The 17,487-nt window shown below is 58.7% G+C and overlaps 4 protein-coding genes across 4 annotated transcripts; 1 reads left to right on the forward strand and 3 right to left on the reverse strand.

Annotated features, from left to right (window-relative positions):
• Positions 1 to 519: 519 nt before the first annotated feature.
• On the forward strand, positions 520 to 2,799 carry D7B24_005982 (uncharacterized protein; the record flags this gene model as incomplete). The annotated part of the gene is made up of 1 exon (XM_028640125.1): positions 520 to 2,799. The coding sequence occupies one exon, from the start codon at positions 520 to 522 to the stop codon at positions 2,797 to 2,799; it is 2,280 nt and encodes a 759-aa protein (XP_028498989.1).
• Positions 2,800 to 2,941: 142 nt separating this feature from the next.
• D7B24_005983 (uncharacterized protein) lies at positions 2,942 to 3,904 on the reverse strand (the record flags this gene model as incomplete). The annotated part of the gene is made up of 1 exon (XM_028640126.1): positions 2,942 to 3,904. One exon carries the CDS (start codon positions 3,902 to 3,904, stop codon positions 2,942 to 2,944), a length of 963 nt encoding a protein of 320 aa, XP_028498990.1.
• Positions 3,905 to 4,602: 698 nt separating this feature from the next.
• Positions 4,603 to 6,048, reverse strand: D7B24_005984 (uncharacterized protein; the record flags this gene model as incomplete). The annotated part of the gene is made up of 1 exon (XM_028640127.1): positions 4,603 to 6,048. One exon carries the CDS (start codon positions 6,046 to 6,048, stop codon positions 4,603 to 4,605), a length of 1,446 nt encoding a protein of 481 aa, XP_028498991.1.
• Positions 6,049 to 9,783: 3,735 nt separating this feature from the next.
• ADV1 (Transcriptional regulatory protein pro1) lies at positions 9,784 to 11,961 on the reverse strand (the record flags this gene model as incomplete). Its single annotated transcript, XM_028640128.1, has 2 exons — positions 9,784 to 11,708; positions 11,865 to 11,961. 2 exons carry the CDS (start codon positions 11,959 to 11,961, stop codon positions 9,784 to 9,786), a joined length of 2,022 nt encoding a protein of 673 aa, XP_028498992.1.
• Between the last annotated feature and the right edge of the window lie 5,526 nt (positions 11,962 to 17,487).

Genomic DNA, 17,487 nt, shown 5'->3' on the forward strand with positions numbered 1-17,487 from the left:
TGTCGAGGAAGATCTGAGGAGAGAAGGCGGTCGGAATTTTCGGTGGGGGGCTTGGTGGATTGCGATAAGATAAGGCGCTGCGATTAGATTCACGACCCCAACTTCCTTCCGCGTCGCGCGTTGTCGTCAGGGTCCATCGAAAAATCTCTTGATGGCTTCAGCGGTTGCATTTCCCTTTCCGAGCAAGTCTTGATTGTGAGCTGTCGTGTGGTGCTCATGTCTCAACGCACTCTTTTTCGCGACCTGCAATGTCGAAACAATTTTGTCTGCCAGTCGTGCCTCTCGACCTTGGCAAAGCCCGTTGCAGTGACATGGCAGACCCGACAGAATAGCTCGCAAGCGGCCCAGCGCCACCGAACACAAACCCAAGGACGTCGCAACCCTCGAGCCTCTGCACGAACACCAGCACAAAACCCCTTCTCGCTACCGATAGGCAACAATGGACAGGCTGGTCACTCAGGAGGTGCTGCTGCCGCCGCGCTCCTTAGACAGCTTTTGAACAAGGAAAAGGGGACGACGATGCGATTTTTCGACAAGGATGAAAAGGGGGCCGTCACCGAACTCCCCAACGACGACGCTTTCTCCGATGCTCTCAACGGTAAGGGTGAACTGGAGAAGGAGTTCAAGCTCGACCTAGCATCCGACATGCGGCAGCTTCTGGGCGCTTTGAAGCAGGATGGAAGCTTAAAGAAGCTGGGCATTGATGACCCCGACGCCGTGGCGAAGGACCTCGAAGCCCAGCTGGGCAATCTCGACGATCCTGAAGGTCTCGGAGAACGATTTGACGAATACATAAAGGAGTTGGAGGACAAACTGGAAGCGCAAGGGCTTCGGATGGACCGCCTGACGAACATGGACGACGACGACTTTGAGAATGATTTTGAATTCTTGGATCAACCGATCGCAAAGCCCAAGACACGCCGCCCAGTACCACAAATCCCGACTGAAATGTGGACGTACAACCAGAGACGAAGGCTCAGTCGCCTCAACGCCATTCTCGAGCGGGTCGACAAGCAACTCCGGCTGCGTGAGGCGATTACGGCCAAGACGGTGCAGTCAGTCTGGAAGGCATACAATCTGGCTCGGCAAACCCTCGCTAAAGGTTGGGCCAATGTTCCGCAGGAGGTGTGGGATCTGCTCTGGGCCATCTTGTCCGTGGAGGAGGCTGTCAACCCCAGCCGTTTCGCCTTCCTGTCTCTGCTAGCGCGAGATATGAGCGAAGCAAAAGTGGCGCTGAATCCCTCGCAGCAGTTGATCACGATGGAGGCGCTTTTCGTCGACGGTTTCGAGGCGAAGGCGATCGATAACTGGAAAAGATGCATGTCGACGCTCGGCGACAGCGGGTCGGATACGTTCCAGGAGTTTTGGGAACTGGGCGTCCGCATGTCCTGTCAGGCAGAAGACCTCGTGCAGGCAGAGAGGGCGATCAACAAGCTCCTCGAGCGACAGCTAGACCCTCGTATCCTCATGCCCTATATCCGGACTTGCGCGGCCCAGCCAACAGATGAGATGCAAGAGAAGGCCTGGAACGCATATCGACGAATGAGAGACCTCCTCGGCGAATCCATGGGATTGGAGGACTACGACCAAGTGATTGCCTTTTTCCTGACGACGAACCAGACCGAACGTGCCCTGTTCGCGTTTGTCGACATGATGACCTCAGGCACCGTTGATCTCCGCGGCGTCACGCAGCTGCCGTCCAGCATTGGCAACAAGTTCTTCTTCGGCAAGTGGCTCAAGCGGCTGATCGGTGCGGGCGACTTGGACGGTGCCCACAGCGTCTTCCAATTCATGTGTTCCCGAGGCATCCAGCCTGCGAGCATACAGATCAACGGCCTGATTGGCGCATGGCAAAGAAGCGGCGGCGCAGACGATCTGCAAAAGGCCGACAAGCTCGCATGGGACATGGTCAGGGCGCGCATCCGCTTTGTCGACGCCCGCAGGCGGCTCGCGGGGCTGGAGGGCGGCGCGTACACGCAGGACGCCAAGACGAGCAGCATTTACGAGGCCGACCCGATGCCCAAGGCGACCCTGGAGACGTTTTCGCTGCTGGCGGAGAACTACCGGGTGCGGAGGCTGCAGAAGCCCATGGAGGACCTCTGGGTTGCCTTCAGGGAGGCCGAGATCAGCCCCGACGCGTTCATGCTGAACCAGCTCATGGAATCACATTCGCAGTTCGGGGACATTGATGAGGCACAGGAACTGTACCGATCGCTCGTGCACGAGCGCGGCGTCAAGCCGGATTCGTACACTTTTATGGCCTTGTGGAAGATGATTGGCGTCAACAGACTGCAGATTCTCTCCGAGGACCGCGCGGCCGGGGAGATTCGACTCACGAGAGAAACCTTTGCCGAGACGGTCCGTTTCGCGCACGTCTTCAAGGGCCAGAGCCTCGACGGGCAGCTGGCGCGCAAGATGCTCCACACGTTCCGCCGGCTGAAGGACAACCTGGGCCTCGTTGTGGCGATGCGTGCGCTCCGGGCCGTGTTTGGCTATGTCCCGCCCGAGGTTCTGGGCCTCGAGATGGTCATCGGAACGACCAACCTTGCGTGGGACACTGCGACGGCACGGCAGAAGCTGCGACTCGCGAAACGCAAGATCGACAAGTGGGTCGAGGACAGGCAGAAGCAGCTCGGCAGACCGGTGCGGACGCTGGACGACATGACGCCCGAAGAGCGGGGGCTGGAGATGATGGAGTACCTAGAGAGCGAGTATCTGCCGGCGGCACGGAATGTCGAGGACGATGTTGCCGATGTCGCTCGTGAGATGGGCGTGTACGATATTGTAAAAGACCACTAGGCTGAAGGGCAGAGCCCCGGCCGTCCTGTACCATCTCCAAAGATATACCATACTCAGCATAGAGAAGAGGGGAAGGCGTCGCGCAAGCACGTCCTGTATTAATACGACAAGTCGAAGAGAAAATGTCCTCGGAATTTGCTGTCTAATCGTGGTCTTCTTCCGTCAGCCCAGGACAACCGTCCATGGTCTCATCGGGGTATCTAAATTTGCACCAGAAGCAGTAGTTGAACTCGTCCCTCATGTAGGCCACCAGCCGCTTCAGCCTTTCCGGGGGCTCGAGAATCTTGAACTCGTCCAACTCCGGGTCCTCCTCGTCGAGGTCGTCGGCCACTTCGTAGACCGTCGTCTTGCCCTTGCCCAGCGCCCTCTTGTCGTCCTCGTCCTCGTCCTCGTCCTCATACGTCGGCAGTCGTGACAAGCTCTGTTCCAGATCATGCCGCATCCTGCGATCCCTCTCCTTCTCCTCCCGCTGTCGCGCGAGCCCGCGCCACAAGACGTTGACAGCCTTCAACGGCCTCGCCTTGATCCTGCGGCGCCTGCCCTCCTGCGTCACCTCAGCCTCGGCCTCCTCCGCCATGCCCTCGAGGATCCTCTGGGCGCTCGCCACCATCCTCTCCACCCTCTCGGCCTCCCTCTCCCTCGCAATGCGATCACGATACTCCCCCGGCTCCTCAACCCTGACCCTCTTCCTCCTCTCCGCCTCCTCCCCCGCCGCCGCCTCCTCCGCCTCGCGCTCACGACGCCGCTTCTCGCTCTCCATGCCGATGCCCCCGCGGTCCTCCTTGACAGCGATGGCAATGGGCTCCCGCGCAGCGCCGTCGTTGCCCCGCGCCCCGAGCGCGCCGCCGGGCCGGAACCCCATGCGCGCCATCATGGCGAGGCCCTTGCTCGTCTGGTGCGCGGGCGCGTCGAGGATGGACGTCTGCAGGGCGGCGTCGCGGCGGGCCTCGTCCTCGGCGGCGCGCTCGGCCTTGGACTTTTGCCGCGCGCGCAGCTCCGACTGGCGCTGCTGCTCCTTGCGGCGCTGGAGCGAGGTCGGCGCCGGTGTGGAGGCTGGGGCGTCCGGGATGATCATGGACATGTAGTCCTCTTCCGAGTCTGACATGGCGGGGGGCGGGGGGCGGCGATTGGCTTGGGTCTGTCGAAAATGCCTTGCGCCACGAATCCGATTGATGAAAAATCTGAGTCAACAGTAGGGATAGAGATGGAGGTGGTGGTGGTGGTGTTTGTTTTGAGTTAGGATCGAACTGGAGTGAGGTAGACGAGGACCCCGAGCTTGGCTCAGCAGATTTTGGCAGGTGCGATACAGTGAGTTTAGTGGCAGTGACGTGAGGCGGGGCCGCTGTGGGGCCGCCTGCCGCCTGCCGGGTCCGGCGGTTGCAGGTCTGTCATGATAAATGGTGTGTTTAAGAGGCTACATATCCATCATCAAACTGATTTAGACGCAGTTTATTCCAGCATATACATTCAGTAAGAAGAAAGGGATTACATTCACACTACAGCCTTAGCAAGATCACTTTAAGTACACACCGCATATTACCATCATCGCAGCCCTCCAGCATAGTAAAGAATAAATACGATATGAAGACGGCCGCGCTGCAACCAGTCTTAGACTAGAACAATACTAGGGGTATAAACGACCGTGGGTCAATCCTATATATCACCCCTCCAGGCCACCAGGCCATGCTCAAACGCCAGCTACCCAGCCGAAAGACGACCATCCCAACCAAGCAAGCCACAGAGCAAGTGCCAACAAGCTGATTAAAAAAAAAAAAGAAAAAGATCGACAGATCAAACACCAGCTCACATCCGCCCAGGCGTCCTCGGCACAAACGGATCCCCCCTCCGCACATCCCCCAACTGCGCCTCCTCCATGAGCTCCGTAAACGTCGTGGCAGACGTGTTCCGCTTGGCCCTCGGCGGCAGCAATCCCCCGGGCATCAACCTGTCTCCGTTGCCGCTGCCGACAGTGCCCGGGTCGGCAAATATGTTGATGCACTCGCCACTCGGCTCTCGCTGCAGCCGCGGCGTCACGGGCACCGTAGGCTCCGTGGGCGTCGTAGCCAGCACGGCCGCCGCGCGGGCCGCGGGGCCTCGCGCCCACGCGCTGCCTGTCTGGATGACCGGGCGCTGCTGGTTGCGCATCGTGCGAATGGGCGGGATGTGCAGCGCGGCGCGCGGGTCGGACGTTGTCATGGTGGCGTTGGAGAGGGTGCGGGCCGGAATGCGCGGGGGCGAGCGCGGGTTCGCAACCATGGCGGTGGCGCCGCCGCTGCCGCTCGACGCGTCACGGCGGAAGAGGGCCGAGAGGCGCTGCGAGGCGCGTTTTGCTGTTGTCGTGTTGTTTGCTCCTGCTGTCGAGGGCGTCTTGAGGATAAAGTCGGTGCGCAGCGCCGAGGCGTCGTTGGGGATCGGCTCGGAGATGAAGTTGCCAAAGGACGAGGTTGAGGAGGCGGCGCGGCGGAGGGCGGGGTGTTTCTTCTCCGAGGAAAAGGGGCGCGACGACGACGAGGGGCTTGTGCGGCTGTGGTTGCGGCGCCGGCGGGAGAGGCACATGAAGACGCCGACGGCTACGCCGATAAGTACGAGCACGCCGCCGAGCACGCCGACTACAACGCCTGCTGTTGGGAAGGACTTTTTGTCGTCCCCTGACGAACTGTTGTTGTCTTGCTGCTGTTCTTCAGCACCGGCGCTGGGCGTTGTCGTTGATGACGATGCTGATGCCGTAGATGATGTAGCCGTAGGCTCGGGCGTCGAGGTGATGATGCTCGGTGAGGGCAGCGTCGATGTCGGCGCTACTGTGGTGGATGATATTTCAGAAGCCGGTCGCTCAGATGGCCTCTCGGACTGATTCTCGTCCATGTCGCACTGGCCGTCGCTGTTGCAGGTGAAGCCAAAGGGGCAGCAGTTGTCCCCGCACTTGGGTAGCTCTGCCCGCAGTGCTGTCGTCTTGAGAGGCGCGTTGGGAAAATTGGATGGATTTTGGGCGGCAACGTTGCATTGGATGGGCATGATCCGGTTGCAGGTGGCTGCCGGACAGCACAGCACTGTTGATCCACCGGCGAGGTAGATGCAAGTGTCGCCCGTCTTGCAGCAAAGTCCATCGTCGACGCCGCTCGAGCACTGGAAGAGGTTCTTGCCGCCGCACACTGCTTGGTCGTCGCGTTGGAAGATGGATGGAATGGATGCTGCCTTTGCGGAAGCGAGTAGGCACGCAAGGAAGAGTGTTCGATTTCGTATCCTCGCCATGATGGAGGTTTTGATGTTGTAGATGTGTCGCGTGCTTTCGGGGCGAGACGCCCGTCTCTGGTATTAGAAAGGAAAGCCGATCTTGCTGTCGCCGTGTAAGGTGTACGCCGTGGAGTAGAGCGTCTAATTGAAGAGAGTCACGCAATGATGTGTGTATGATGTTCAAGAGTCAATCTGCAAAGAGTATGAAATGGATCAGGTATGCGGCCACAAACAAGGGGCGGTTCGAGAATATGACAGATCAGGAAAGATGTTCGCCAAGGTGCCGGTCAGTAACAAAGACTTTGTTCGGGAACAGCACCAGAAGACAAGAAAGAGGAAGAAGACAAAAAATAAGAGACAGTCTCGTCGATAGGGCTGGCACGAAGTGAGTGGGCTGGTGTCAGAACAAAAGGGACGACACACGACGAAGCAGGCGCCTGCGTTTCCTTAGCGCGATCAAAGAAACGCGCATCAGATGACGATGCCATTTCTCTCTCACCATGCGACAGCCGATGGCCGTCGAGTTCTGATCTCATCGGGCAGCCAGTCGGTCGAGCATGCCCAGGCCACACGCACAAATGTGCTGCTCGCCATGGTGCCGGATTTGGATGCGTCGCTCTATTCCATGGATCCATAGGCCGCCGTTGTCGGTTGCAGCGCTGACGGCTCGGAAACAGCGGCGGCTTCGTGCAGACTGCAGGGCCCGATCGAGGAAAGAGGGTCGCAGGCAAGGCCCGCTGACGGCCAACCAAGGACCATGTCGGCGGCAGCGCGGTAACCTGGGGGCGCAGAAGGGGATGGTAGCACGACTGGGTCGTCAGGCCTCCACTGGGGGCCACAAAGAGAGCGGCAGACTGACGACGGCCAAGCAGTTGTTTGTGGGGGGCGGCGAGGAAAACTCAGGTTCGCATCATCGGCAGGGCAAGCCAAACATCGTCTTGGGGCGTGAGGCCTCTGGGCAAGCAGCGATGTGGCATCGCAGGGCCGGGGCAGTGCAGGTCTGGAAAGGTCTCGGGCCGCAGGAAATGAGAGGGTGTCGTGAAGCGCCGGGCCTTTGTCGTCGCCACCACTGCCCATTCCTCAGCAGGCAGACCTCATTACGAGGCCACAGTGAGACGAGGTCCTTTTCGTAGCAAGCGCTTGAGTGGTTGATAGAGGCACTGAGTGGATGGCGTATGGAGTCACCAGGGGGAGGGCTGGCGTTTCGGTTGTTCAAAGGAGGTTGTTCTTGGTTGCTCATGTTGAGGTCTGTAGCCGCGCAGTCGAAACGCGCGCGCTTGATTCGCTCAGGGCGCCCCGAATTAGATGCGCCCCGCTTTTACCGGTGCCCTCGGGGCTGGGCGCTGTGGATGCTCTTGCCGGGCGCTGTGGACGCTCTTGCCTGGGGCCGGCATTGTGGGGCGCGAGCCGATGATGTTCCGTCGAAGGATGCCTGATGAGGCAGCCATGGCTATTTGGGCTCTGGCACCTGGCCTGTCTTGCCTGACCAAACTGGCCTGCCAGGAAAAGACGGAAAGACCCGACAAAAACGACAAGCCTCGGCTAAAGCCACACCGCTCATCGCCCCAGCCACATACGAGTCTCGACAGCACGCAATTGGAGGCCCGAACAGGAAACCAAAGCCTGTGCCAAGTTTTCTCCCCCCAAAGAAGAGTCACAAGATCATGCCTAGAGTTCACCGCAACAACGCATACACAATAGGCCGCAAGGTTATCACTTTCACTCAGGCCCTTCACTCGGCGCACGCCCTCCCTGTGAACAGAAACAAACTCCAGCCCGCCCCGAATTCAACCGCCTCCAAATAACAGAGCGAGCGAGCGAGAGAGAGAAAGAGGCTCTGGGCCCTGAGCCACTCACTCCACCAGCACCACCCCAGGAGCAAATCACGTCGCCGAACCGGCCTCGAACAAGGGCATTGTTCGACAGGGTCCTCGAGCCACTGTGCAACATACGCAACGACATTCGCTGGCCACACAACCAGCCTAAGGGCCCTTCGCCTCCACCAGTCTGGGCTGCTACGTCGATCACCCTGGGACCTGGATTCACGTGGGCCTTTTTCTTGCTTGCTCACGGCTCTGAAGCCTCATCTTGTCAAGGGAGAGGGGGGGTGAATCCACGATTGATTGCCTGATTCCCGTTCTTTTTCCTTCCCCCTTGCCGGACATGCGGCAATTATCACAAAGCTCGTGTGAGTCTTTCTGTCGTCCTCAAGAAACCAGGGGGGCTGGCTGGCTGGCTGGCTGGCTGGCTGGGCGGCCCCTCGGGCGGTGAGGCGAGAGGACAAATGACCTCGTCAGGAATCGAAGTGGGAGTCACGAAATGCGTTGGCGACCTCTGCGGAGGCGAATCTTGGGCTGATTGATACGCGGTCAAGGCATTCTTCCCCGTGCCAGCCTGCGCGTGAACGAGCCCTGGTGTTCCCTGGTCTGGCGAGCGCCGCCGGCCAGGGGTGTCTCATTCGCTCAGTGACGGCCCGGGCCCGAGGACCCCACGGCGGGCCGCACGTAGTTCGGAGGCGAAGGGGGGCGGGGGGCGCCTCCCAGTCGCCACGCCGGACAGAGCTCCGCGTCGTGTCGAATGGCGCTGTCTTGTGACTTTGGATGCATCGCGCAGGTGACTCAAATCGAAGTGCTGCTGTGCTGGCACTTGAGCGGGCCCTCGCTTGATGACTGGTCGACAGACCGGCTGGCGTGCAGTGTGGGCTGCTCCGGCTTGCAGTGACGCGAGAGCACTGCCTAACACAGAATACAGGGCACCACAGCGATCCAGCGATGTGGTTCACAGTGCACTACAGCGTAGGTATTGAATGGTCCAGTCAGCAGCCTGAAAGAGCGCAAGGCCCAATGGCCAAACTCACGTGATATCCTCAAGTCTACTTTAACATACACACACACACACACACCATGCTCACGACAGCAAGGAAAGACGTGTGAATTTGACTCGTTTGGGTATTCCTATCTGCTTCTAAAAAGCGCCAGCCCCAAAGAACCCACCGGGGATCTCTACGCATCAAGCTCTGCCGGCAAGAATTCATCCCATCCAGTGGTTCCCGTCATCCAATCCTCATCCCATTCTCATCCCCAACGCCCACACTCACAAGGAAAAATAACCCAATGCTGCCGTCTCTCTCTTGGCCCGGGATAAATCAGAAAAAAAGGTATCCAGCGCCCGTGTCCATGCAATGGTATCCAGCGAACGTAGTAAACCCCCCCTTGCAAAGCGGAAGCAGCAGAGAAGAGAAGCAGTTGACCAGCTTCGAGCTTCCATGGTTCATGCCGCATATTTCGTTCCGTTCATCCGTCCTGTCCATCGCAACGGCAGCCAAGCCCAGCTGCCCCGTGCGTCCCTTCAAGGGGTGTCGATGCCCTTCAAGGGATATGTGTTTGTTCTTGTGAAGAAGTAGGTGTCAAGTAGGTGTGTGTTGTGTGTGTTTAAATGATCCAAGTATCGCTAGTCGTTTCTCTTGCCTTGCGGCAATCCCTCTATATAAAAAAAAAAGTGAAACCAGTTGGTTTGCGGTGTTCGAATCGGCGGCACCCTGTCCAGCCATGGGACGGAAGGGGAAGGATCGGGAGAAACCTCCTCAGCTGCGTCGGTATATGAATAAATGTAATGGCGACATGACGTCAAATAAATAATGGCGATTGCGTTCAAAAGGGAAATCAAAACGTATAGGGAGCAAAGCCAAACGCACCGAGACGGTACACAATGCGAGATGGAAGAAGAAAGGGACTGAGCAGAAATCCAGCACAGCTAGATCAGCAAAAAGTCCCATCCCTTCATCTGCATGACATCCCTCCAGGGGATGTACGGTACCACCTCGGGCGCGGCAGCAGCAGCGTTCGACCCGGGGCTGCCAGCGGCGCTGAGGCATGGGCTCTGCTTGACGGTGGCGGTCTGGTGCCAGACCTCGCGCAGCAGGGACGCGACGCGACCGAAGGAGCCCATGACGGCAAGATCGCCGAGCTCAGCAACGCGGTCCTCGAAGAAGCAGCGGAATGAGCTGTCGGGGAGACTGACGGAACCACCGACGAGATAGATCCAGACGAGGCTGCGGTCAAAGCCGGCGGGACCGGCAGGAATGTGCTGCAGGACGGTGGTGAGCTTCTCAACGAGGCCGACGCAAGAGGGCTGGGCCGGGTTGAAGCCGGGCACGAGGCTGCAGAGGTAGATGCGCGCGGCGAGGCGGAAGGCCGTTGTGAGGTTGCGAGAGAGCTGCTTGGGGGAGAGTGTGCCAGAGGCGTTAAAGGGGAGCTTGGGGCTCGTGTCGCCAACCTCGGTCAGGCCGATTTGCTCGCCAAGTGCGTGGACATGCTGGCAGAGGGTGATGTCGTCCATGCCCTCGTGCTTGAGAGCCTCGAGGCAGGCGATCTCGGAGATGAGGTACATGACGCGATCCTCGCAGCCCATGAGCTCGCGGAGACCGAGGCTAGGGTTGGTGGGTGACAGATGCTTCTCACGGTACGTGTGGGCAAAGGTCGGGGCCTGGCCCTGCATAGTGGCGCCGAGAATGTCAATCCACGCCGTCAGGGTCATGTTGAAAGGGGTCTGGACGGGGGTCTCGTCAGAGACGAGACGAGGAAGATCAAGCTTCTGCACGAGGCTGATGGCAGCCTGGAAGTGCTGGTGCCAGGGGATGTCAGGAAGGGCGTCGTCGAAGCGGCCGACGACGCACTGGAAGAAGATGAGGCCGAGCGCAGCCTCGAGAATCTGCTGATGGTTCTCGTCGCGGTTGAGGGCTTCGCACAGCGCCGAGATGGTTGCGTAGCGGTGGCGCATGATGTCGTGGTCAATCTCCTCTGCCGCCAGGTTCATGGTCGCCTTGTAGTGCTGCGCGGCGATGCTCAGGCAGCAGTGCAGGTAGCCTTGGTTGTTCTGCAGGGCAGGGAGGATGAGGTCGGAGCCGACAGAACCGTGCTGGTTGGACTCGAGGATGGGGAAGATGGTGGGCAGGACAAACTGAATGAAGTGATCCAGCAGGCGCTGGTCGTTCTCATCAAGTTCAATGGCGACTTGCCTGTTGGGCATGGAAGGGCCGTGTGAGAAGTCGAAGAAGTTGAGGTTCAACGTCTCCTCGCTAAGAGACTCCTTGCGCTCCGAGTAGACCTGCTCGGTCCACTCGCCACCCTCAAGGGGAACAGACGAGGGCAGAATGGTGCCTGGTGGCGGGGGCGTGTGGAAGGTGCTGAAGGTGGAAATGTGCGACTCGCGAAGGGTGGGCACGTCGTTCATGTACACCTGTCTTTCCGTCTTGACATCAACCTCGTACGGTGAAGGGAAGGCACCGAACATGAAGTCCTGGTGCATCTGAGGATGGAATCCATACTCAGAACCGAGGGTGGGCGGGCTGTTGAAGTTGAAGGGGTTGGAGAAGTGCGAGTCGATGGAGGCAGACCGGGTGCGGTCGAGCGGATCAGAGAAGGTGGCCGAGGTGGGCAGCGAGTGCGACAGACCGGGAGGCGAGTTGACGGAAGTCTGAATGGTGTGCGACGCCTTCTCGGAGAGCTTCTTGCGCTTGATGATCATTTTGATGTCGTCCTTGTGCTTTCTTCGCGCATCGTTGTTGCTCCACCACATCGGCCTCTTGTACTCGCACTGCAAGCCAAGGTGTTTGCAGGCGGTGCAGTGGGGTGTGCCTTCATCGCACTTCTTTCGTCGCAGTCTGCAGGTGTAGCAGCCTAAAGTGGAAAAGAGTCAGTTTGCTAAAGTCCCGTGAATATGATCATGAACGTGCAAGTCGAAGGATCCGTATGAAAGAGAGGCGGGAGGGATGCCCGTAAGACGAGCTCGGTGTAAGTGGAACAGCTGTCGGGAGGATAATGGAGCTCGCGTACCTGTTCTTGAGCGACGGTGCATCTGTGCTTTTGATTTGGGTGTGGCATTGTTGGCCTTGGAGGCCGATTTGGCCTTTGCGGACTGAGCAGCTGCCATCTTGACTGGAGGAGCTGGTCTCGCGAAGTCGCCTCGAAGGTGGTTGGGGGATAGTGTTGACATTTGTACCCTCCTTCAAGTATGTCCTCTCGCGATAGAGGGTGCGGTGCCTGGACTGGGAGCGACAAGGAGCTCGGGGTCCTGTGCTGGGGTGGAGGGAGGGGGGCGGGCTACGGGTCGAAAGGTGTGTGTGGAGAGCACGGAGAGGCAGGCGGACGAGGGCCGTCGACCAGCAAGCAGGGGGGTGGGGGGTGGGGGTGTGCAGGACCGGTGATACCGTGTGGTGCCGGGATCAGATGACACTGTGCCTCGAGAGTGTCGAGGTTGGACTCGAGTCGGTGCTGGGGTAGAAGGGGGGAAAAGGCGAGAGCAGGGGGGCTTTGGCCTTTGGGCTTCCGAGATTCAGTCCAGACCAGGGCCAAGGCAGAAAAGACGGGATGGGGTTTCGTCGTCTCTGCGCTGTCGTTCGTCCTCGGAGTCTGATTGAGCACAGACTGGAGTGATCACACGGAGGGTTTCCCGTCTCCTGTTGGGTTGTGCGGTCGTGCACCTGTCGTTGATGACTCGTCGAGAGCCGTTGATTGATGTCGTGGATGGGATATTAGATTATCTGAAGGCGAAGCAAATCGTCGTCCGTAGCAGTTCGTCTGGCGAATGCTAGTGGTTCGTCGCGCAGCGGCGGAGAAATACGTCCAAGGAATGACTGGATCCGAGCAAGTCCGGCTTGCTGTTCACTGAAAATGTTGTTGAGTTGGGCGGTGAGAGCGGTGGGCGGTGGTCCGCGGGAAAGGGGGGAATTGTCGGAGGGGGAGGAGAGAGAGAAAGAGAGAGAGGGAGAGGGAAAGAAACGACACTTGGATCACAAATCCTACTTGTTGACCTTCTTCAAACCAGAGGAGAGGGAGGCTCAGGAACCGGTCATGGTGTTGAGGACCCGAAGCCTTATATTGTGGCCGCCATGTCGAAGGCCAACTCTTTTCTTAGCCAGCCAGCAGCCCAGTTCGGCAGACGCATCTGTGAACGACGTAGACTATTGCAGCGATGTTGCTAATTTTGGGTACACCCCGATGGTCGATGGTCGATTCCCACTGCGCTGCCCGCAGAAAGCACGAGCACGAGGCAGGCACACACAGAAGAGGAGTGGATGGGCACGGCAGACCACAACGCGGGACCCGTTGTGTGAGTGTGTGTGTGATCCAGATTCGAACGTTGTGCGCTTACAGCCGCCAATGAGGAGGGGCTGCCAAAGTTGGTCGCACCCATCCTGGGAGCTAGACCAGATTCGTTGCCTGCCTTGCATCCGTCTTGCTGCTGGCAAGTGGTAGGCCCCGCGTTGAGACAGGTGGAAGAAGGCGTTCGGTCGAAGAGAGTGTGGCAGCACGGTCCCGGGGTAGGGGACAAGGGTGTAACTTCACCCACAAGTGAGTCCAGGTCGCGGTTCAGCGACTAAAAGCTGTGAGGATGCGAAGGTGGAGAGGTGGGATGCCACATCGGGCAGTTCCTCGAAGAGAGCGGCCCACTTGCCAAAAGGTAGATTCGAGGAAGTGTGGAACTCGTTCCGGAGCTCGTCCTGAGGAGGCCATCGGGAAATCTGGGCTGATGATCCAGGGCAAGCAACGACCGGGCAGCGCAAGACGAGGCAAACGCGACTCTGGTCGAGGGAGCGAAGAGTCCTCGAGGTCTTGGGCCTGAGCCGCCGAGAGGCCCCTCTACCCCCGAAGCAGGCAGGATCTGACGCTGATCGCCCATCTCGGATGGCAGGTGAACACCGGGCGAGGAAGGGTAAATGCGCCTAGTGCGCTAGGACAGCTTCAGTACCGTGGCACATCTCTCCGCGGCGATGATCGTTGAGGAGCCGCCTTCTGCCCAACGGAGATCAAAAATGTCTAGAACCAACAGCATGCGCCAGCTCGTCTGTGCGGCTGGCTAATATGGGCATGCCATGCTGCGAAGACAAGCGAGGCCATATTCAGCACGGGCAGCACAGTCGGCGCATACCCTGTCTTGTCCTTGACGATGATGTGCGCCGAGGGCGGGAAGCAACAGGCAGCTTGGAGTCATTCTGGGAACGGAGACGCCTGTACGCTGTATGCTGTACGGTGCATGCAGCAAAAAAGACGCACAGGCATTTCGGCCCCTCTCTTCGGATGGGGGAGAGCATGGATTTCTTTTTCGTCCCATAGCTTCGTGGGTAAGTACAGCAGTTAGGTTAGCAGGGGGGGGGGGGGGGGGGGAGCATGCTGTAAGGGGAGGCTTGCAGTTGTGGTGCTGAGTGACCATGCTGTGCCCCCCGGCCCTGCGCAACAAGAGGCTGTGGCACGTCATTTGACTGAGAAGCCACCTGTTGTCGTTCTGTGCTGGTCGTCTGCCGACGGGCTGATGATCGGATATTTGCCCATTCTTCCTCACAGCCGAGCAAGCTCCTGTCTCTCATATCTGTTGAGCCCGGCGGCAGCCGCCAGTGTCTCACGAGGCAGAAAGGGGAATCGAGCGTCCCTATCTCGAATGCCGACGGGAGCCATGCGGTAGTGGTGGCTTTGTGGTAATTTGACCGTATTGGTGTTCAGGTGTTGAGTCGAGAAACAATAGGGCTTCCAGAATCAGTCCAGACACCAATCAAAATTCAGAGAATGGTGGTCAAGGACAGGATTGGTGAAAAAGACAGGGCAAGCCAGCCACTCAGAGGTCGCTCATGGTGTGGCTGGGCGAGTCAGCAGGCATGGGCGTACGACTCGGAAGGACAAAGAGGGGAAATGATAGCCCTGGTAACAACTTGATAACGATTGACAGCGAGTGAGAGGTGACGGTACGTCGTCATGTGTATCGCGGTACGTCGAGCTCTGCGGCCGGTTGGGGCACGCAATCAAGTACCGTCCAAGACCTGGCCATGTCGCGAGCGCAGGAGAGACAGGGGTGGGGTGTAAAGGGTCTGTAAGCTGTGCTTCTGGTGGTCGGCAATGGCTGCCCTTGGCTTCTGGCTGGTGTCGCTGGCGTTGCTGGCCCGACAGCCGGTCGAGTCGAGTTTCTTTGTTCAAACTGCCCAGTCGAGATGGAGATGGAGGGGCCAAAGGAAGCCAGAAGCGAGCGACATGGGGGCTTTGGCGAAGATTTGGCGAGGAGCGGGGGTTGTGCGGATAATGATTGGGCCGGGCCATGTGACGACTTGTCGGCTCGTGCAGAAGCGGTAGGGGCCGCGGGACCAACCGATTCTAGCGCCTGTGATGCTTGCGCATGTCTTCGCATGCCTGCAACTTGGCTGCCTACCCCCATGCTAGGGCGATGCTGACAGGGATTCAAGCTCAAGTAGGAAGGGCTGCTTCCGATCTCGATTGGCTCGTGCCGTGAGATCGCGCATCAATATTTACAAGGGTCAGCTTGACAAGCTCGGCCTCGCACCCAAGCTTGCGCCAATGAGGCGAAAGACTTGACCTGAGAGGAAGCTGAACAGCAACGGCAAAGGGTCCAGGGGGTAGGGGGGGGGGGAAGAACTTCATGGTGCCACAGCTCGCGCTCGTTGGCAGCCACACTTGTGCTGTGCTCGACTGGTCGTACCTCGATTGCCTGCTACAAGCTGCTGTCTGCTTTCATCGATGACAACCTACGCAGGTCCTGGCAGAAGAGAAATGCCATGACAACGCATTGTGTCAATTCATCCTGTCTCTAGAACAAAGCAAGCCCGGGATTCCGAGACGTCGACTTAGAGTGTGGCTCTTGCGCTTCTCGTCCGCCCCCAGTAGCAGCACGCTGCACGGGGGCTAACCGGCTTCTCGTGGCATAATAGCCGCCCAACTTTGGGCTGCGGGTCATCACACAATTAGCCCTCGCACTATTGAAACCTACATATTTGCCCGCCTGACTGTCTCTCCAACTGGGCTAATTTTGGGCTTCGGTGCCGGACAAACGCCGTAGTCGCTCACACACAGACCCGCTCACAGACACCCACCCTCTCACCGCACCTCACCACATCTCACCGCGCGTAAGTGAAGGCCATGATGCACTTCGGCGGCTAACTCACCAAGCGATAAGATTGAGGACCTATTTTTAATTTACCCTAGTATCTGCAGCCATTAACCCCCATCTTCTGATAATGCGTTTTCCGTCGTGATGCCATGCGGCCAACGTCGATGCTGACGTAACAATGAAGGGCTAATTCTTGCTATTGTCTTTCCTCGCCTGCCCACTTTACCCCCGCCGACGTACTAGGCAGCCATGCTCTGTTAGTGCAACCCAAACTGATGTTGCCTCGCTCCCCTCCACAGCTTCTTCTTCCTTCCTTACTGCATCCGACAACTATTCGGCCGACCACACCATCATGTCTTGTTGATTAATTGCCATCAAGCTGACGGGCGGGCCACCGTTTCATTTGGGGGCCAACCGGATGGCGCTCACCATCTCCCTCTCACGCTCGACAGGGTTGTTGAGCCCCCTCTTCGAGACGCCTGCGTTTTCGTTTCCGACACCCACCACCAGATTCTGTTCGTCTGCACGCCATCAGGCATACATGTACCATGCCATCTCATCTCTTCAAACTCCCATCATCACGTTCCTTTGGACATCGTCCCAAGCAGCCACATCAATGCACACAACACTATCGAGACACGGCACACCAGTCAACGGCAGGCAACGGTTGCTCAGCACAAGCCACATCAACACTGGCACCTTAGCCTCGATGTGCCCCTGAGCACGTACTCGTGGACTCGATCGGCCTGGATCGTCTGCCGTAGGTTTGCGCGGTCGTTGTTGGCATGAATCGTTTCCCACCTTGGATACGACAGCAGCTAGGCAGCCCGGCTTAATTGCCGGCAACCCAAATATCTCGACTCGCCTTCAGAAAGGAAGCCTGTGGGTGGCATTGACCCAGTCTATGAGGCCCAATGGACCTGCTCACTGATCTTCAGCTCCGGGCTTGGTTCAATGGCGTTGCCGTTGCTACGTTTACGCAAAGCCTCATCGCAGGGGGCAATTTCCCGTCAACCGAATCCGTCGGCACGCTGGACGATCGCAACCCTCACAGCAACATGTTCGCCTTGAGCCCAGGCCAGCCCAGTCCAGCCCAATCCAGGGGCAGCAAGTGAGCCCTCTGTTGACTGACTGCGCGTATGACACTCGTCCTTACTCAGCGATGGCAGACCCTGTCGCTGTAATCTCCATACTGGGCAATAGCGCATTGTGATGTGATGTGATTGTGATGTCTCTGCGCAACCCTGGCTCCCGCTCGCTCAACCCTGACAGCGCGCCTTGACAGAAGCAGATATGCAGCACCTCCCCCCCTGTCGACCTGTCAGTCGCAGAGGCGGATCTTCCGGGTGGCACTGATCGTGCGCGGACGGTGGTCCCGGCGCAGTCCCCCGAAGCCCCGTACCCCCGTCCGTCGCTGGCCCCCCTTCTGCGCGACGCATCTCATCGAGAAACTCTCGAACTATTGACGGCACATCACCGCTTCGTCCCGGCGTGGCCCGCTCTGAGCTGATCGCAATCGCAATCGCAGTCGTCTGTTCCGCCTCCTCTCGCGCCGCTGATGCTGGC

Source organism: Verticillium nonalfalfae (assembly GCF_003724135.2).
Source record: "Verticillium nonalfalfae strain VnAa140/NRRL 66861 chromosome Unknown scaffold_4, whole genome shotgun sequence".
Taxonomy (NCBI): domain Eukaryota; kingdom Fungi; phylum Ascomycota; class Sordariomycetes; order Glomerellales; family Plectosphaerellaceae; genus Verticillium; species Verticillium nonalfalfae.